This window comes from Dysidea avara, chromosome 1 (genome assembly GCF_963678975.1).
Source record: "Dysidea avara chromosome 1, odDysAvar1.4, whole genome shotgun sequence".
NCBI lineage: Eukaryota > Metazoa > Porifera > Demospongiae > Dictyoceratida > Dysideidae > Dysidea > Dysidea avara.
Window position 1 is genome coordinate 13,825,290 of NC_089272.1, and position 20,317 is coordinate 13,845,606.

Genomic DNA, 20,317 nt, shown 5'->3' on the forward strand with positions numbered 1-20,317 from the left:
TTTCAACTAGAGTAGGGACTATAGTACATCGATAAAAGTACTGAAACAAGTGGAGTAGTCCATGATATTAAAACACAGTAAAACAATAAGAAGTGTTATGTCCCTACTGTGCATTTCTGTTATGGTATCTTGAGCACAGTAGGGATATGACACTTCTTATTGTGTTACTGTGATTTAATATCATGAACTACTCCAACTTGTTTCAGTACTTTTTATTGATGTGCTATGGTCCCTACTCTAGTTGAAAATCCCAAAAATTTTCATGCACTTGTTTGACTAAAAGTACCTCAAAATCCAATCTCTAAATAGAAAAATTTCACTTTTATTTGTGGTCCACCATTTTGTTTTATATTCCAGTGTAGTAATAACTACTTTTAAATTTTCTCTTTTACAATCCACTAGTAAGATTAGAAATGCCTTGAAACTACCCCTATAATATGATAGCTAGTTGTTATTCAAAAATTTTCAAAACAAATTGCTTATCTTGTAGCTAGGTAGCTACTATATAGTTCTTTTTAAAAATTCCCTTCACTAGCTATTTCCATTTTTCCATATCTCTTGCCTATTGTCTGTCCAATATTTGGTCAAATGATTGCTTCCAGATTTAATATTGTGATAGCTACTGTTCAAAATTTCGTGTGGGAGCACACACCAACCCCAAGTTGTATGTTTATAGTGAGAACTCCCTTCGGCCTGCCTCCTCCAAACAACAATAGTTTCAACCATGTGTAGCTAATACCCATCCTGTTCCTTCCCAATTGTTATTTCAGCTAGGGCTAGTTGCAAAACAAATTTTTAAGTTCTGCACAATGGATACAGCAGATGCAGTATAGACTCAATGGACATAGCAGACACAATGCACAGTAGACACAGCAGACACTCCTAAACTGCAGATCCCATTGGGTACAGGAAGTGTAGTTGTATAGTCAGATGATAAGGCATTCTACCTTAGGAGTGAACACTATCTTAGATTGAAACTGATCAATGATATATAGCATTTTTAGGAAAGGCCACACCCTTATTTGAAAACATTAAGTTTAATTTTTAGATCAGAGAATCTAGGTAATGGCTAGGTTAGCAACTTGACTTGACAATTATGCAATTTGCATTAAGATCATTGTTTAACTTGTAATTGGTCTGTCCAATAAATGACACCCACGACTGTGTATGTTGCAACTATAATGTAAAAATACAAGACAGATGTTAGCTATATAATTTGAACCAAGAAACATGAATGGCTCTGTAAAACCAGAACAAGAAATGTGACTGGTTCTGCTCTAGTCTATGACCTTTTCAAAAGTACAAACTTTCTGCTGATATTTTCTTTTTGTCAATCTATAATATTTAACAGTTTGGTCAGATTGTCTATAGATCATAGCACATGTGTCTGTAAAAGTTTTAAGTTGATAAGTCATTTTAACATGAAGTTGAAGTTGTGCTTCAGTGAAGTCAACTGACTAGAAAGGCTATATATAAGACAGGTTTTCACAGAGCCAGTCACAAATAATGTGTAGTTACGTATATGTATTAAAACAGTATACCTTAACAGTTATCAAAAAGGGCATTTTACAATGTACTATAGTGAACTGCCATAATATAATTTTCTTATGCAAAATTTGTACGAAAATTTCTTACATAATTTTTTACATAAAATCGAACTACTCTAATAGAGCAGTCATTCATGTAAATCATACGAAAATTAGAAACAATTCAACAAATTGCAAAATGGGTACTGTTACTATTTAAATGGAAGGTATTGTACAGTAGCTTGTAGTAGTTTTTAATAACAATCATTATGATTGGGATTAAACTTTGGTCTCTTCAACATAGCCATTCTTGTTTACTTTAAGAGGTAACTCTTGTTGTGTACATAGCATTAAAGTGTTAATCACTGAGACTGGATTTCCATTAGCTTTATTGCTATTAATTACATCTAGATTCTGTGCTCCATTAGTTGAACTTCTTTGTAGAGACAAGATCTGCTCTGTAGTAGATAAACGATCCAAATATTCTCCTGTGGCTAATGTAGGTCGAAGACCTTGTAGTGAAGTAGGAATATGAGTTGAGAGTGTGTCATTTGATGATGGCTGACTGAGAATTTGTTCTGAGGAGGAAATAAATTTGCCACCTGTTGACAGTTCTGTGTATTCTCCAGTTGCTGATGTTGATTGAACATTTTGTTTGGAGATATCGTTATGATTTTCATCATTAGATGACCTAAAGGTTTGTGCTGTGGCAGTCAATTCATGTACATATTCCCCACTAGCCAAAGTTGGTTGAAGGCCTTGCTCTATGGTAAGTTCTTGATCAGATAAAACAAATTGTTCTGAGTTAGAATTTAGAAATGTATAATCCTCGTTTGCTGATATTGGGCGAGGTGATTGTTGTAAAGAAAAAGAATGATCTGCTAATATTGCATTTGCTGATAATGGCCTGACAATTAAACTAGACTGTTCACCTATATACTGACCTACAAGGTCACCACTATCTTCTGACAAGAAATTGTGAGTTTGATCAAAAGTAGAAGTTTCATCAAAATATTCTCCACTTGTTGATGTTACCTGAAATTTTTGTTGTGGATTTGAAATTTGTTTCACAAATCCTTCATTTTCTGATATACTTGCAGTTCCAACTATTTGAGGAGTTGACCCATTCTCTGCAGTATCACATTGGTTGTCATCATAGTCATGTGCAGGATTGCCAAGACTGTCTTTCACATGAATATAAGGTCCAGGGGAACTTTCTGCTGAAACTATTTCATGAAAATTGTCTTGAGAAGATTCTTTGTATTTCTAAGTATTAAATAGTATACCAAGTGCTTACATGCAATTGTATGATTTAAGTGGATATTGATGATTCATCTATACAAGACATATAGCTAGGGATTCATAGCAATAACAATACACATGGGACTCTGGAATAATAATATTTAGAAGTCAAATTCATTGAACTATTTACCCTTTAGTAGAGACTTGGCAGGTCAAAAAGGATAAAATTGTACATCATTTCAACTGCAACTGATTGTTTTATTAGAGTGCATTTGGCTGTTCTATTAGAGGATCGCAATATTTACAGTTTCAGCAGCTGAAGTCCTTCTGAAATAAAGTGAGGGAGCTCTATTTCCTTCCTCTTTGCTACTTGCTTTCACAATATTTAACAGTCTACAACTACATTAGCACTTCTATAAAGATAATGTGATTTTGGGTTTGCCAAAACACTGACCGGCTGGATCCGGGAAACATGAGTTAATTATTAATGGCCATACTGTATGTGTAAGTACATATTAACTATACATAGCCATCACATAATACAGAAGGCTACATATTTATAATAGCAATAAAACACAAGACAACTTGTTGGTTTCGACATCAAAAGTCAGCTGAGTGCAAACTTTTCACCTTGAAACTTTGCTAAAAATTAAAATTTTGTATCTTGGTCAATGATTGCTAGCTATATACAGCCTTGAACATGCTATATAACCAAATCTGGTAATTATGTTTCTATGGGTTTTAAATGTGGACTTTTGCAACAAAGCAACAATTAAAATGAAAGTATATCAGGGTATTCTGACTGTAAGTTTAGAGTATATCAATCTACAGCATATATATATATATATTTCAATAATTTGTAGTTTTTCATTGATGATAGCTATCTATGTAGTAAACAGCTGAGCATGCTAGATACCAACAGTTACATTCAGCAAAATTATTTGTTGGAGCCCAATAATTATATGAAATCTGAAATTTCAACAAGGTATATTATGTATATATCAGAATACAGACTGTGGACCAGAAAAATACTAAAGTTGGAGTGACCTAACAAGATCATTGTGTACATGGATCACTTAAATTTTAATACATAATCTGTACTATACCCTTTTAAAGTCTATTGTGAGCTTGGGATAAAGTATTGATCTTAGCAGCAAATTGTAATCAGTAATAGCTTTGTATTCTTCTTTGTTACCATCAGCTGTGTCATCTTGCAAACTTATTCCTTCAATATCTTCACATATACTTGGTTCATCTGTACCAACTACTGAGTAGTAATCGTCACCAACAAGTGATATCTGTGAAGTTAGTAACATACAGTAATAAACGTGTGTGTGTGTGTGTATGTGTGTGTGTGTGTGTGTGTGTGTGTGTGTGTGTGTGTGTGTGTGTGTGTGTGTGTGTGTGTGTGTGTGTGTGTGTGTGTGTGTGTGTGTGTGTGTGTGTGTGTGTGTGTGTGTGTGTGTGTGTGTGTGTGTGTGTGTGTGTGTGTGTGTGTGTGTGTGTACATGTGTGTGTGTGTGTACATGTGTGTGTGTGTGTACATGTGTGTGTGTGTGTACATGTGTGTGTACATGTGTGCGTGTGTGTACATGTGTGTGTGTGTATGTGTGTGTGTGTGTGTGTGTGTGTGTGTGTGTGTGTGTGTGCAAGTGTACGTGCACATGTACATATGTGTGTGTGTTGCAAGTGTGGTAGGCTAAAGGATATTCCAGTAAAAACATTTACAACTCAAATAGAACATCCATTTACTCTAATACAGCAAACACTATTTTTCATGAGCATCAAACTAAACACTAAAACAGTACTTGTGCTCAAAGTTCACCAATACACAAGCATTAAACATGAAGGCAATGTGCATATAACATGTGCATAAATTGTCAATATGCTGAGCAGACTGAATAAGTTTGCAAAATTGAAAAATTTTTAATGTCAGTATAACATGTTAAGGTGTCAAAGCATCATCTGTGGTAACAAATGTTATGAGTGTTTTTTTGCTTTTTAATTTATTTTATAATCCTATCACCTGTGAACAAAAATTCAAGCAAGGTAGTTAAAGCGGGATACTAAGCAAGCTAATAAAGTTGTTGCTTTTATACAAATACCAATAATAACTTATACTAGGCCTTACCCAATTTGGCAGCTTTTTGGATGACTGTTTAGTCTCTCTATAAGGTAAACATTAAGATGTACTAGTATTTCAGTTAACTATAGCGTGTGTATACCCACACACAATAACATTATAAATTATTTCTTTACTGAACATGCTATAGAAAACAATATGATTTTGCTCTTGTAATTGTTGTGACTAGCCAACCATAAGTTCAATTTGTTGCAGAAAGCTTTGTTTTAACATTTAAGATATGGTAACATTTTTTAGTTGCTTCCCTTGGCCTTTATTATTTTAGAGCTAGACTAACATTACAACAATCAATTACTTGATAGATACAACATCATGCAAGTGAGAAGGCATTGCTACACCATACGCATGTTGACATGTTCTCTAAAGTACGTATGTCAATATCATTATACTACATCTTTACCTGTTCCAATTTCTCAATAAGATTGCTCCACAAATAATAATAACAATCACTATAGTTACAATGATTGTTGATGACATCACTATGGTTATCACCAGGATGGAGGGAGTAGAAGTGGTGGTGGGTAGTGATGAGCTTTTTGGAGATACTGTATAAGTGAACATGAGTATTGTTATATATGAACATCAATGTAATATTTTATGCAAATATAATGAGAAACTGACTATCTAACATTTAACTTATGTAATATTAATAGATGTGATGGTAGGTTAGTGGTAAAAATTTTAATAACAACAATTCAGGTGAATTTGGTGCCACTTGGTCTTGGCTCAAAATTCACCTGAATTGTCATTCTTAAAAATTTTTACCATTAACCTACCATCACAGCCATTTCTTGGCTGCCACCTTGGATTTCACATCTTTTTTCACCATGGCCTTTTTTGGGGTCGCACCTTTTTTACAGTTTGGCTGTTTTTGATTAGATATATATATCCTGGTAATTTTGTGTTACAGAGCAATCAATTCAATTTCGTATCTAGCTAATTTTATCCGTGCTTCTGAAAATGAAAGTTAATATGTGGTTCTTTGAGATTTGGAAGTAATTTGTGAATGCAAAAGCATTAAGTACCCCAATATAATGCCATGCATACAGTATAATACATTGGAACTTTTTTTGAAAAGCCCAACATAATTGACATAGCTGTAATGGCTTAGGCCAAGCAGTGTAATTAGAAGAGTAGATAATATATTCTACTGAATATTTTATTACAGCATCATGTTGACTGTTTTATTAGAGTAAGTACTATGCTGACTGTACTATTAAAGTGTCTTGATCACTAATTCATTTTACAAACTGAAAAGTAGTCGGACCAATGCCAGACCAGCTGGACTGTGGGCTCTGGCCCTGGTAAAAAATTGTGAAAATATGATATACTCAAGTTTGATACTGAAATTTGATTGGTTGAAAAATGTGGTCTCTAAATCCTATAGTGGCATGCTCAGGTCTGAAGCACGGCAATTATGTGCCTGCATAGATAATAGACACCACTACCTGGATTGAAAGCACACATAATTCCCATACAGAACTACGTGACTATCCACGTTTTGCACCTAAACTTTTAAAACACTCTTTTTCATTAGAAGATTCTGTTTTACTGTCTGGATACAGCTCAGTTGCTTTAACTAGTAAGTTTAGTAGATTGTTTCTTGGGTGGCAATTGGCCTACTACTGGTATAGGTACTTTCCATATAAAAGTATTTGCACATGTTTGTGAAAATGGTGGGTTGCAGTTTAAGGCTGATACTTATTAATTACTAGTGCTACATGTACTGGTATGGGTTTCATGATATATTCACTTCAGTTTAGTCAAGTTCACAAACCCCACCTCTTTTCCCCTTGTTTTACCTAATTCACATCAGTACATGAATAAGCCAAACCTTATACATAGCAGTGCACCTACTACTCGCCAGTAAGCAAAACATGTGTTAATAAAATCCACTCCTGGTACTGTGTACAGAATAAGGGGCACAAAGTGCGGATAGATATTAGGTGGCGCTAAGCACTTTCCAATCCAGTATGGGATGTCTATTATCTATGGTGCCTGTAATATTGGAAATGCATATGCTTCTAAATAGATATATAGCAACAGCCATTATACCGAATTAGAAGGAGGTGTAATGGGCTTGTTTTACTCAGTGCTGCATTTCCTGTTTGCAAGTAGCTATCAAGGAATGACAATGAGTTTGTAGTTTACTTCAAAATGTAACATGGCAAGCACATGCCTGTAACATTGGGAATGCATGGGCATTTAAATGGACGCATTGAATTAGAAGGAGGTTTAGAGGGCTTATTTCTACTAATTAATGATACACTTATCATTTACAAAAAGCTGTTAAGATGCAATAATGAGTTACAGTCTAAATTAATTAGGGTTCAAAACACAGTGTTCTACAGAATTTAGTAACCCCGAGGCCTTGTAGTAACACTCCACTTTGCTCATACACTACAACACAGTACCTTCAATTTCATAGGGCTATATATGTAGAATTTTAATTACTAAGCAGTAATGGTTCAGTTTTGGTTTTTCTTATAATGCTACTGTAGAAAAAATCAAAAACTAAAGGAAAAACAAAAAACTAGGTAAGACAGACGACACAGAGTTTAGGTGAGACACAGAAGTGAGCTTGATGCGTTGTCTAGTCTCTAACCTAGTGTCTGGTTGAGAAATCAGGCATGGAGACTGGTAGGTAAGTACAGGAAGTAAGCTAACCAAGAAATTGCTTACGAAGATTCATAAGAAATGCTACAGGTAATTATGTAAGGATATGGTTTATTTTTAACACTAGATTCAATGTCAGATATACTACAACTCTTCCATGAAAATGTTTGACGATTGTTAATATCACCATTCTGGAGCGAACAATTTGCTTTGGTACTACCATATACTGTATGAGATCTACATATAGTTAATTATTTTTACAGTACTTCTGAGTAATGTTTAAAGCATCTAAATAAAGTTAAACATCAACATTTTACAAAAACTGACATAGAGTGGTGTATAAATAACATCATACTGCTAAATCAGAAGAGGACAAAACATAATAACATGAAGTATATAACAAGGTATTTTGTATTAAATATAAAATACAATATAATTACCTATCAGAGTAGAAGTGTTGGATACAGCAATTCCCTCATTGTTAGTAGCAACACAATAGTAACCAGTATTGTTTTGATTATAAATGGGATTAGTAATAGTGTATGTTGGATTAGTTGTATTCCCAATCTCCACTACAATATTAGAACCAGACTCCACCATGAACCAGCTATAACTAAGTGTAGAGAAACCTTCAGCTCTACAACTGAGGTTCACCATCTCTCCTGGGTAGACTGACTGTATTGTCACTGGATGTTCAATTATGCTTGGACGAACTGTGTGAGGTAAGGATATATAATTACTGAATAATGTACTAGTACAATTGCCACTACTACTGAACCACCAATAAAAATAGTGAAACAATGATGATGGAAATCCCTACATTGGCATGTTACCACTATCTGTTCAATGCCAAAGTAGGAATTTTCCCACATATGTAGCTATCATCATTCATATCTCTGGTATCACTACTTTTTATCACTGGAACCATACTTTATTATTTAAACAGTTTATCAACTTAGCATAGCTGCTATACACATACGTGGCTGTGACTGCTTTATTAGATTATCTCAATCTCACTGCTGAGCTATGATGTTCACTATGGATTAATATCTTTGCCATGTCTTGCTTTCTATAGCAAAACAACAGCTGACTGCAGCTAGATCATTAAACAGAGTGGTTGCCTGCAGTAGCCCTTATCATTGAGGGCATGGTAGTGTGTTATGATCATTTAAGGGCATGGTTCTGTGATTGTTTTAAAAGTGCAGCTACACATATCTAGTCCCTCTAAAATGCTCCAGATAGTTTTGTGGCATTTAACTACGTATTTTCCTCTAAGGAAAGTGTCAATATGGAAATTAGGTACAGTTTCCTTGCACGAAAAGTAACACAACCATGTAATTGAAGATAAAGGAATAGTAAAGTGTAGAAGTCAGACACTCATCAGAATTAGAAAAGGCATATGGTAACTGTGAGTTTGCTATTGTGGTGTGAAATGGTGGCCGTGTGCTACTTCATTTGGCCTCTAGCCTTGTGACTGTGGTCAGACAGACAGACAAAAGTTTGGGTCTTGGAAACTTTTTTTATAAATTCAATATCCAACTGCCTGTAAGTGTTTTCTTCTTTTTAACACTGTATTTAACATTGATGGATTATGAAAATTCTGCAAAGGTGATTTTCATTACGCATGATATTTCTATTATGACTTTAAAGTCAGCATTTTGGGTGGTGCCCGTCATTGCATGGGAGAACCCCACTAAACATACTGTTTAATATATACATAAGAGAGAAAACTATACATGATAAATGTTTTCTTGTTACAAGGAATGTGTTGTAATAATGGCAATAGTTAATTGGGGCAAAGGCCAATTTTCTGAGTTATTCAATCATTCTCAAATGTTTGGGATAACATTTACAAATGTAATGCTTAAAGGGATATACAGGTATACTAGTATCATATATGTACTTAAAAAAATACACTAGCAAAATCAACATACAGTACTGTTTAATTTAACAGCATAATGTTATGGTAATGAAATAAGTACACATCATAACAATTTTCACCTATTAGACTAGAAGGAGTTGAATTAGAAAGAATTCCTAACATATTACTAGCTTCACAGAAATATAGTCCAGTGTGATTGTACAATACTGATGATATGTTGTAAGTGTTCTTATCCTCTCCAACTAATAACTTATCACTTTCTTCCATTGATGTATTTCTCATGAACCATTGGTAGGTAAACGGTGAAGAACCAAACTCTGTACATTCAAATGTTATGCTAGTTCCCAAACTAACATTGTGAGTGGAAGGGGTTACCACAGGTCTCTCTACACAAGGAAAATACAACACATTAATATTGATTGATACACAGCTACCAACTTTCAACAGCTTTGATCTATTTTTACTATACACTGAATACTATTTTAACATAGGTATTGATCTAGTGTGGAATGCTATGGTTTTGTATTTTCCGGTAATGGTGTGAGAAAAAAGTGCATATCAGTATGTAATGCGGCTTTAAATTTCACATTGTCACTATTAATAACGTGCTAATATTACTGTATGTTGGCAAAGCACTTTAGTCTATATATAGCCATTCCACATAGTGATCACTTTTATTATGAGGTCAAGAGCAAACCAAATCTATGTTTGACTGAATTTGATAAAACAAGGTTTCCACACACATCCACTTTTATGACTTTGAAGTGCCATAACTCAGTGTAGGAGTATGCCGTTAGCTTCAAATGTTGACCTGGTATTATACTGCGCCATGGAAGGACGTTGTGAAAAAGTTAGGCCAATAGCTTGCTGAGTACTCAAGTTACAGTGGGTTAAAGTCAGAAAATTGGATGCGTGTGGAAGCCTTGTTTTAGATTTATGCATAAGGTATGTGTATTGTACAGCAGTGTGTCTTACATCATATAATGTATTGTATATTTGCAGGAAACATTATGTACTTGTATACTACTATACTAATCCACACTCACCTACTACAGTGATATTCATCATGTCACTGTTCACATTATCAACAAACACACTACTGTTAGCTTCACAGTGGTACAGGCCAGTATCAGTAAAGTCAGCCATTATAACTCTCAGTATACTAGTAATACTGTTCATTGATGTAGTGTCAACAATAGATCTATTACTACTATTAGTGATCATGGTATTATCGAGGTACCATTGTATAGATGGTGTAGGGAATCCTTCTGCTGTACACTGTAGTGTAAAACTGTCATTAATAACCTCCTCCTGATTCATTGGATGAGTAGTGAACACTGGTCCAACTGTTAACAACATTGAATGATATTTTAACTAATTCACTCACTCAAAGTTTCGCAAAAATACACATAAGATAGAAATACAGAATTATGTGATATGAACTAACTCACCATAGACAGTGACAGTATTATTACTAGATCCAGCATCATTAGTGATAGTACAAGTGTAATTTCCTCCATCAAGTGCAGTTACATTACTAATAGTAAGGTTGTTGGTGTTAGTAGTTGTGTCATTTGACAATGTGTTAGTCCTGCTCCAACTGTATTCTAATTGTGGTCCACCCTCTGATGAACAATGTAATTGTAACTGACTCCCATGAGGGTATGTGCTGTTACCAGTGATGTTTACATCATATGGAGCAACTGTATAGAGAAGCAAAACAGACAGTGTGTTTGGATAAAAAAAAAACAGGCTGACTGCATTATTACTATCATAAAGTGTAAAGCAAAATTAATACAATAATACTGTGTACATACACAGTATGGAGTTTAACTTGTTAAACATAATGAAGGGAGATAATGTGTGTGCTTGTGTAGTAGCATTGCAGCTAGCAAACACAGGTGAGTATATAAAGGCTATGTACCATATGTGCAGAACACCTACATCACAGCACTTACTAGAGGTAGCATAGATTAGTAGGTATTAATTGTATAGCGCATGCACACCATGTGTATGGGTTGCTTCAACATTGTGGCTGGTAGTATATATGTAAAAAAGGAACCAATTACATAAAATGATGATAAAAAACAAATAGTATGGATTATGGTATTGTTCTACCAGGGGAAAAATTGTGCGGACACTGAATGGAGTCTTGTGTGGCAGACTCAAGTTCAGTTCTCCCCATTCCAAAAGTAGCTCTTCCATCCCAAGACTAGCTTGAGGAGTGATAGCTTAGAAATCCCTATGGTTTTAAATTTGCGGAACCCCCAGATATTTTGCCCCCAAACCTCAGAGTTACACTTGGCTGATCATATCATTGGTTCTATTGCATAATCACATGGAACCCTGCACACCAACCAAAACAACCACTATCATTGGAAGGTAGTTGACAAGTGAACAATATCAGCTTGAGACAAATCATTGATGGTGGTTATACTACAGTTTTTACTGACCAACATTAAATGAATCATAAAGGTTTGCAGCTTCCAGTCCCAAAAATCATCAATAAAACATACATAGTAACAGAGTAGAAATGAAATACAATATAATTACCTGTTATAGTAGAAGTGTTGGATACAGCAATTCCCTTATTTTGTTAGTAGCAACAAAATAGTAACCAGTATTGTTTATATTAAATGTATGTTAGAGAGTTAAAAGTCTAATATGTAACCCTGCTACAGTGTATGTAGGCATGGATGGCGATTTGGCGGTGAGAGAGATCATTATGACAGTATATATATATATATATATCTAATATCCAAGCCGTAAAAAAAGAGTATGGCCCTCAAAAAGGCTATGGTGAAAAAAGATGTGAAATCCAAGGTGGCGGCCAAGAAATGGCTGTGATGGTAGGTTAATGGTAAAAATTTTAATAACGACAATTCAGGTGAATTTGGCGCCGCTTGGTTTTGGCACAATATTCACCTGAATTGTCGTTATTAAAATTTTTACCATTAACCTACCATCACAGCCATTTCTTGGCTGCCACCTTGGATTTCACATCTTTTTTCACCATAGCCTTTTTGAAGGCTGCACTCTTTTTTACAGCTTAGCTATTTTGGATTAGATAAAATTGCCACAAAATTTACCAAAAATGTTCAATAATATAGTTTTAAAAAAATATTAACATCTTTGCCCAAAGATTCAAAAAAACTGAGACTTATATGGATATAATTATCTATGTGGCAATTGTTTCATAATATACTCACTACTGTATACACTTCACTACTTACCAGTTATGTTAAGAATAAAAACATTTGAATAATTTACTGATGATGGTATGTTGAATTCAACTTGACAAGAAAATTCATCTTCATTGTCTTGTAGAGTAATGTCGGAGGTGTTGTAATTGTCTGTATATATTGTTAAATTATTCAATAAAGATTTAGCCACATTTTGTACAGTTATTCTTTTGATTTCATTATTATTGGTCATCCACACAACCTTCACACTGTCACGAAGACCACTCCACGTGACTACAGTACATTCCAACATCAGTGGTAGACCCAAAGTGATGCTATTGACTGGAGTAACACTGACATTAACTATAGGATCTGTGGAGAGTAGATGTGTGCTAAAGTGTTAATCCATGTACAAGTTTAAACTTTGTTTATATGCATGTATTAAATCACAGAGTTTTGCTTATTGGAAATCACAAAAGAAAGTCAGTAATATCAGTCCTTGGCAGTAATTAAATAAGGCAACTCAAATGGTAAGTATGATTCTTACAATAATTGTACCCATCTCATTTTTCAGAAAAAAGTACTGCTTGACATCTCATAATTATAACCTTATAACCTGCTTTAGATGTACAGTAGTTTAAAATATAATAAAACTTTTGACTATGTAGATAGCAACTGCTGGTACACAAACTAAAGAGAGTTGAATGTACAGTAATATTACAGTTCTGCTGAAATTTAAACATATTTATTTGTTGTAGGTTGTTATTGAATAAAATTAAGATTAATTACACAAAATGTGACCTGTTGGATCCAGGGATGGTGCCACTAATCCTGTTGATTGGGCTGTATGTAACCTGACCACTTTGTGGGGCTCAGCTAATATACCGTAGAGTCTGGTTGTTAAGCGCATACGCTTAATAAATGTTTGACGAAAAAATTTGAAATTAACATATACTTGTTAAGCGCATGCGCCTAATAAACATTTTATGATGGATTTGTTCCTCTTGTGGTGGTATGGTTTGCAGTTGCTTCGCAGTTTGGCTCAGTTTGTGTTCAAATCCTTCGTGAATAGCATGAATTTATAGTTTAGATGACACCGTTACTTTCATGGAAGGTACGCTATTAGGCCATATCGATGGCCACACCTCCATATATCGCACTAAAATTCGTGCCTTGCACTGTTAGCGAACCCTTAGCGTTTCTTCTCTTGTACAGCTGCAACTAGCGCTGGATTTTCGTGTTCATCCATACATGCGCTTATCAACCATGGTTAAGTACCAGAACCGAGTGTGCGCTTAACAAACAATATGCGCTTAATAAGTACATGCGCTTAACAACCAGACTCTACGGTATATGTCCTTGATTCCCAAAAAGTGATGCTTTTATGATGCTAGTAAAACAGAGATACTTTATTAGAGCAGCCAGATACTCTAATAAAGCAGTCAGTTTTATTTTTTTCTGTTGTTTCTTCTTGATCAATGTCCTTGTAAAGCATGCACACCCCCCAGCATACTATCCATGCTGAGTATGCTCAGTAAGCATTGTATATACTGCACAATGTGCTGAAAACACTCTAGAAAACAGATGGGTGATAAACAGAATTTTCTGTCATATTACTGAAATTCTCAGTTCATCCTTAGAAACATAGCTACAATGTTAAACAGTACCTCCCATAATTGAATTGTTTTAGGCATGTATGTAAAAGGAATGGAGTGGTCAAACTCATGTTGGCTTGTGTGAAGTCACCCACTGCAAGGCTGTTAGCCTGTAATGTGCATAGTGAATAAATGATCAAAAGTAAGATTTGCAATGCTTTGAGGTACTTTCTGCTAGCAGGTTTTTAACCACTTAAGTGGATTTTAAAGACCTTGTTATCTTCCAAAGATCAAAGCATTTTATGCATGCCATTTTATAATTGATGTAAACCCCTCGTTATTTTTCTCACCTAATGCTAACAGTGGTCATAATTACAAGATTTTCATACTGGTTTTTGTTCAAGATTACATGTTTTAGGAATTGTGTCATAAATGAGAACAGCTTACCCTACTCCATTGTTAATGCTCCAACAATTATTAGTTTAAGCCTCAATTACGAACATTGGAAAAATCTGATTCAATATAATTATTATATATTTGTAACTTAATTTTTGCTACTGTATTTTTTACTGTATGTGAACAGGTTTCACAGGCTGAGCCTTAAACGATACTTGTTATTACTATTAAAGTATAATACAAAAAGGATATGATTACAAATACTGAATTAGTAAAGGATACACAGAAGGTCTACTAGCTGTGCTATAGTAGTCTATATTAAAGTAGCTAGGTGTAATTACAATTAATTACGTAGGTGTGTGTGCAGTGAATACATACATTTATAGCAGGGACATGAGTAATGAAATGTACAAGGATTAGAAGAATCAAATTTTCTAACAAGTGATTACAAAATACGTACATTATGCATACTCACAGCAGTATGCTTACTTTCAAAATAACAGTTTTTCTTTTTACTGAGCACTGTTCTATCTGAATCATAGAAATCTCTATATTTAACAGTGACACTGCAAAAGTTTTCTGATTTGGGAACTGATCTCCACTCATAAACTTGATTCTCAACTTTACCTCCACTACACTGATTAACTACCTATAGTAAACACAGTGCATATGCTAATAAGTGTGCAACTACACATCTGAATGACACAGTTTGTAGGAAAATTGTTTATGACTGCTGAGAATAACTACCCACTATGGCGCCAGAGTTAAAATTTTTATCTGAACATGCATCGATTATTGACTCTTTGCTTTCAGCTATGTTCAGCCCATTACGCACAGTGCTCTATACAAACAAACAACAGCAGTAAAAGAGCCTCTGCAATCAATCTATCCACCATGAAAAATATGGTCGATTCACAGGCCCCAACTATAAATTACTGATTCAAAAGTGAAGTGGTCATCATATTTTGCTTTCACCTATTTTTGGCCCATTACGCAGCATACAAACGAAAACACATAAGTCCATGATGTGTGCATTTTACATACTGCAGTATGCCAAAAGGCACATCTACGGATGAAGCGATGTCAAACAGTGAAAAAATCAAGCCCATAGCCTTAGCTGTTATCGAGTTATGCTTGCCTGAAGGAATCAAGCTAGTAGGCATGCATAGGAAGGAAGGAAGGAAGGCAGGCAGGCAGGCAGGCAGGCAGGCAGGCAGGCAGGCAGGCAGGCAGGCAGGCAGGCAGTTAGCTAGTCACTAGTCAGTCAGTAGAAAATTCTAATTCAAAAAATTTTTAGCTACCCATTGGAAGCATTATAGTTGTACTGAAGGCACTTTTGGGCTTGCTTATACTTAACCAATGCTGCCAAGGTACCAGGACAGTATTGTGAAGCTGGTTTTTGGGTGATTTTTATTGACCAGAAAAACTCCAACTCCTATTATACAGTACTACTATATATACTGTGTGATAATTATACAAAGTTAACCTTTTTGGTATATGATAGATTGATGCATTGGTATTACAAGCATTAATGTTAGCGTGTTCAAAGAGAAATACCAATATTACATGCAGCGAATCTCAAAAAATGCAGGCATGACTGGGCCTGCAAAAACAGTGCACAAAGCACAACAGGTCATACATCAATACTGGAATAGAACATTTGTATTCTGTAAGTTGCATTGTAAAACTCATTAAATGATTAATAAGGGGAAAAAGAAATGGCCATGGAATAAAACATTAAAAGTTATGAACCATGAAAAAGATGTAGCTATACTCATGTGCCTTTTTTTTGCAGACCCATTTACAGATAATTATATGTACCTTGTCATATTCATTTTCACAATGTATTTCAACTTTGCAATACTGAAATTTCACTGACTTTAAAATGTCCGCAACAGAATCATGATCTTCATGTACTGGACTCCATGTCACACTCACTATATTATTGGTTGGTTCACTGGAACATGTCAGTGCCACTTCAGGATCTTTAAAACCTGAGTTAAATATTACCATAATGATTGTTTTAAGGTGAACAAACAAGTATATATACAATCTATAGTCAGTGATTATAAGTCTTAAAATTTAAAGGATTATACTATAGTTGTCAGTCTACAACTTGTAAAACTATTGCTATTTTTAAGTTTTAGTCCATTAATACTTGCTATGATCAGCAGTACAAGAATGGCTCTGTTCCCGAGCAGTGTATACTGTTTAATTCAGCCCATACATATTTGGCAACACGTAATGTACATTGCAAGGACTTACTCCCTTGTGTCCCATTAATTTTTGCTTGCAACACAAAGTGTCAGTTTGTGGTTAACATGTCAATGATTCTGTGTGTTGTCTATCACACAGTCAAGAACAAAGGACTATGCACTGGGCCAGATCATAGTTGAACACTAAGTGAAATCACTGCTTTAACCTTTTTGTTGTGCTATTACATCTGGCTCCAGGTCCGGGATGCAGTGGTGTAGATATTCAATAATGATGTACATACCAAGCCCTCTAGTAATTTGCATAACAACCTATATGCCTGGTTTGCCTCGTGACTAATGAACTTAAAACATAAATCAGTATTATACAGTGAAAGATAGACTACAAAACTCCATTGCAAAGACTATATTACTAATTGTCTACATGTGCCTGTACACACAGGAACCTACCAGTCTCTGCAGTAACCAGCATAATCAGAAATGATGTAATCAGTGTAATCAATGGAATCCTCATCATTGTATTCATGTTACCTGGACATATAAAATATAGTGAGCTATTAAGACAAGTGCTTTATCATACTATTCCTGCCAAACCTACACTGCATTACTATGCTGGAAAGTATTACCTCAAAATGATAATCTTGACTTTGTAAAGGAAGAAGAGCACTCATAATTGTCTTTATTGGTCAGTAAAATTATGACAGCCATGTGGTGATAATGGCATGCTTTTAGCATTAACAAAAAGAAAAAAATACTGACACTGTAGCCTTGCATGTTTCTAAGAGAATGAACTAGTGCTGCAATAGTAGATAGCTGTTATAAGACAAAAGTCCCCCATGCTGACATGAAGTAATTACTTTCTATAAGCCAACTTCTTATGCCTGCTATCACCACACATGCTTATCCTTAATAAAATAATGATATAGAGATCATCACCGATTAATATCATTGAGGCAAATTAAAATCTGCTGGTCAGCAATGCATGTACTCAGCTGATCAGATTTATGTTTAGGATTCAAATTATACCAGTGTCCACATTTTCAGGCCTCCACATTAGCAGATCAGTTCCAGCTATTAATTTTTATAAAGCCATTTATGGACTGTCAGATAAAACCATAGTCATAATAATACAAAATTAACATTAAGCCTGTGTGAGGTGTTTACCACCAGCTATGGAAACTTAATATACAAATGATACAGCAGTATAGATGTGTGAATACCAACAATCTACAATCTACAATTATACCAATGATCTACAAAATTATGCATACAAACTACATGTGTATGTATACTTTTTATGTGAAAAGCTATTAATGAATACAAATATTGGCCAAGCATACCACACTTATAAGAGAGGTTACCTAAGTGAACCAGCTGAGGAGGAGATACACAGAAAGCTACCATGGGTCTCTTTTAAGTTATTGCTTGTTTCCAGTAGCTACAACACATGCACATTAATTTTATTGAATTGGATTATGAAAACACAGTAAACACCAATGTAATTGTTTAAAAACATAATCAACAAGGCGTCATTTTTCCTTTGTTGCCTGCTAGAATTGTGAACTGCATGAGCCATGCTGTAGGTAAATTATTTCATCCTGTACAGCCACAGCTGATCAATGCATTCATACTCAGTCATTAGTGTCTAAAAACAATGGCCTATGTACATGTACATTAGGTACCAATATAAGTGTGTCTAAAAATAATTATCTACAGTAATTACTAAATAATCAAAAAGTTTATAATGGGGCAGCCTAAGTGACTGATTATCGACTAGTATGTATTACTGACCTAACAATTTTCCATAAACTCATATTTGTTTGCTAAGCTATTCTAATGGTTTCTGTATAGATTTTAATGCAGCTAGTAAAATAACGTGACATATCATCCAAAAAGGCTAAGGCCAACAAACCAGTGCTGTGAACAATGGAAACACACAGCTTCAGGTTTTATAGATCTTGAACTGTACCAGTAGTCAATAATTTCTACTTTGCATGGTCTCAGTATTAATTTCAGACCCCTATCTAAAATCCTAGCTCCTCTGGCTAGACCTGCCACAGTCAGTAGTGCATTTTAGCTTCAGACTTCACATGTTCTGACAACTTCTGAGAACATTATGCAGCCAGATATATAAACACGTGAGGTATTAGATAGCAAAGAAACTCACGTTACTGATTGGTTGTACTGTGACAGGCCAGATGTCACAGTGTCACGGACTCGAGTTTACTAGCCTACCGTCGCTTCACTGCGTTTGGGGCATCTCACCTTTTCTTTCCATCATGGGGGCCAGGTGAGCTGTGCTGAATGGTTTGTAGGAAGCAGGTAGCTAGCTGAGCTCTGCCTTCTGTGAACGTCGTCGTCTGCCAAACCGCGGGTAGCTGTGACACAAAACTGCACTGAGCTACCTGACTTCTGTAAGCACTGTTGTAGCTGGCTGTTTCTCCACTCCATATCTAAACAAGTGGTGGTTGAAATGTTATATAGTTGCTCTAGGAATGTGATTGAAATACCATGTCTTGTAGGTCAGAAACCCACTACTGTCAGGAGTAATTTAGCACCCAATGAATTATATTAGCTAAACAGTTTTGCTGCATAGTTTTCGTACTTAGTTACACAACCTAGCAACGACTTTACAACTAACTACGTATATAGCTAGTTAACTTACCAGGCTGCTTAGGCATTGCAATTGATAGTTAGCTACCAACTCAGTAAAAATAGCGAGATTTCCTCATTTTATGGGAAGTTTTACCTCAGTGCAGCTACCTACCTCTGTAGTACGACCAAAATTATTGGTACGGTATGTAAATTAATGATTAGCTATACTGTTAAAAATGAAGAGTAACCACCACTCTATAGAGTTCCCAGTGTGTAGGGAGGATTTAACACCCCTGGAGAGTAACCAACACTCTGAAGAGAATAACCGTTACTCTGAAGAGTAAGTGACACCACCTTCAGAGCATGTGTTACTCCTTTAGAGTAATGGTTACTCTCCAGGGGTGTTAAATCCTCCCTACACTGGGAAAGAGTTGTGGTTACTCTTCATTGTAACAGTGATATATATATATATATATATATATATATACATATCGTAACATGTGATACTTAGTACACTATCGTATGATAGCTTACTGTAGATGGGCCTGTATAAATGAACTGACATTACATGCACAAACATTGTTTAATTACTACAGTACGATCATATAGCTACTCATTTAGTAGACATTGAGAATCCGTGAAGACCTGACAGCTGATAGTAACAATTTACACTGCAGATACATGTAACACTAACCTGAGTGGTTGATATAATAAAAAAATTGTGTTACAGCTGATCATAAAATTTTCAAATACTTAAGCATTACGCACTGAATGAATAATTGGTGCTAATGAAATATTCAAATGTTTGCACATAATAATGCAAACGTATTTTATTATAGCTGAATTCCATCTCATTAAATACTACACTAATCAATAAAAAGTAATGTTGTAAACAACATAATTGCTTAATTACAGAATTGTCTAAAT

General features: G+C 35.0%; 1 protein-coding gene across 3 annotated transcripts; it reads right to left on the reverse strand.

The window, feature by feature from the left end:
• Nucleotides 1-1,577: 1,577 nt before the first annotated feature.
• On the reverse strand, nucleotides 1,578-19,232 carry LOC136257311 (titin-like). Of its 3 annotated transcripts, none has more exons than XM_066050432.1 (13): nucleotides 19,061-19,232; nucleotides 17,246-17,326; nucleotides 16,404-16,576; nucleotides 15,072-15,231; nucleotides 12,643-12,963; nucleotides 10,861-11,112; nucleotides 10,456-10,755; nucleotides 9,529-9,795; nucleotides 7,968-8,240; nucleotides 5,312-5,456; nucleotides 4,900-4,936; nucleotides 3,875-4,066; nucleotides 1,578-2,792 (listed from the first exon to the last, which is right to left on the reverse strand). In XM_066050432.1, exons 1-13 carry the CDS (start codon nucleotides 19,074-19,076, stop codon nucleotides 1,806-1,808), a joined length of 3,204 nt encoding a protein of 1,067 aa, XP_065906504.1. In that variant the 5' UTR covers nucleotides 19,077-19,232; the 3' UTR covers nucleotides 1,578-1,805. The 3 variants fall into 3 exon arrangements, with proteins under 3 accessions (XP_065906504.1, XP_065906515.1, XP_065906524.1); XM_066050443.1 differs by having other exon boundaries at nucleotides 18,963-19,232; XM_066050452.1 differs by lacking the exon at nucleotides 12,643-12,963.
• Between the last annotated feature and the right edge of the window lie 1,085 nt (nucleotides 19,233-20,317).

What these genes read in the sequence shown, in the direction of transcription:
- LOC136257311 (XM_066050432.1), bottom strand. An exon ending in GAAAAACTGTTATTTTGAAA is followed by an intron (nt 12,964 to 15,071) that starts GTAAGCATACTG and finishes TACTCTCCACAG; the next exon opens with ATCCTATAGTTAATGTCAGT. An exon ending in GATGAATATCACTGTAGTAG is followed by an intron (nt 9,796 to 10,455) that starts GTGAGTGTGGAT and finishes TTCCTTGTGTAG; the next exon opens with AGAGACCTGTGGTAACCCCT.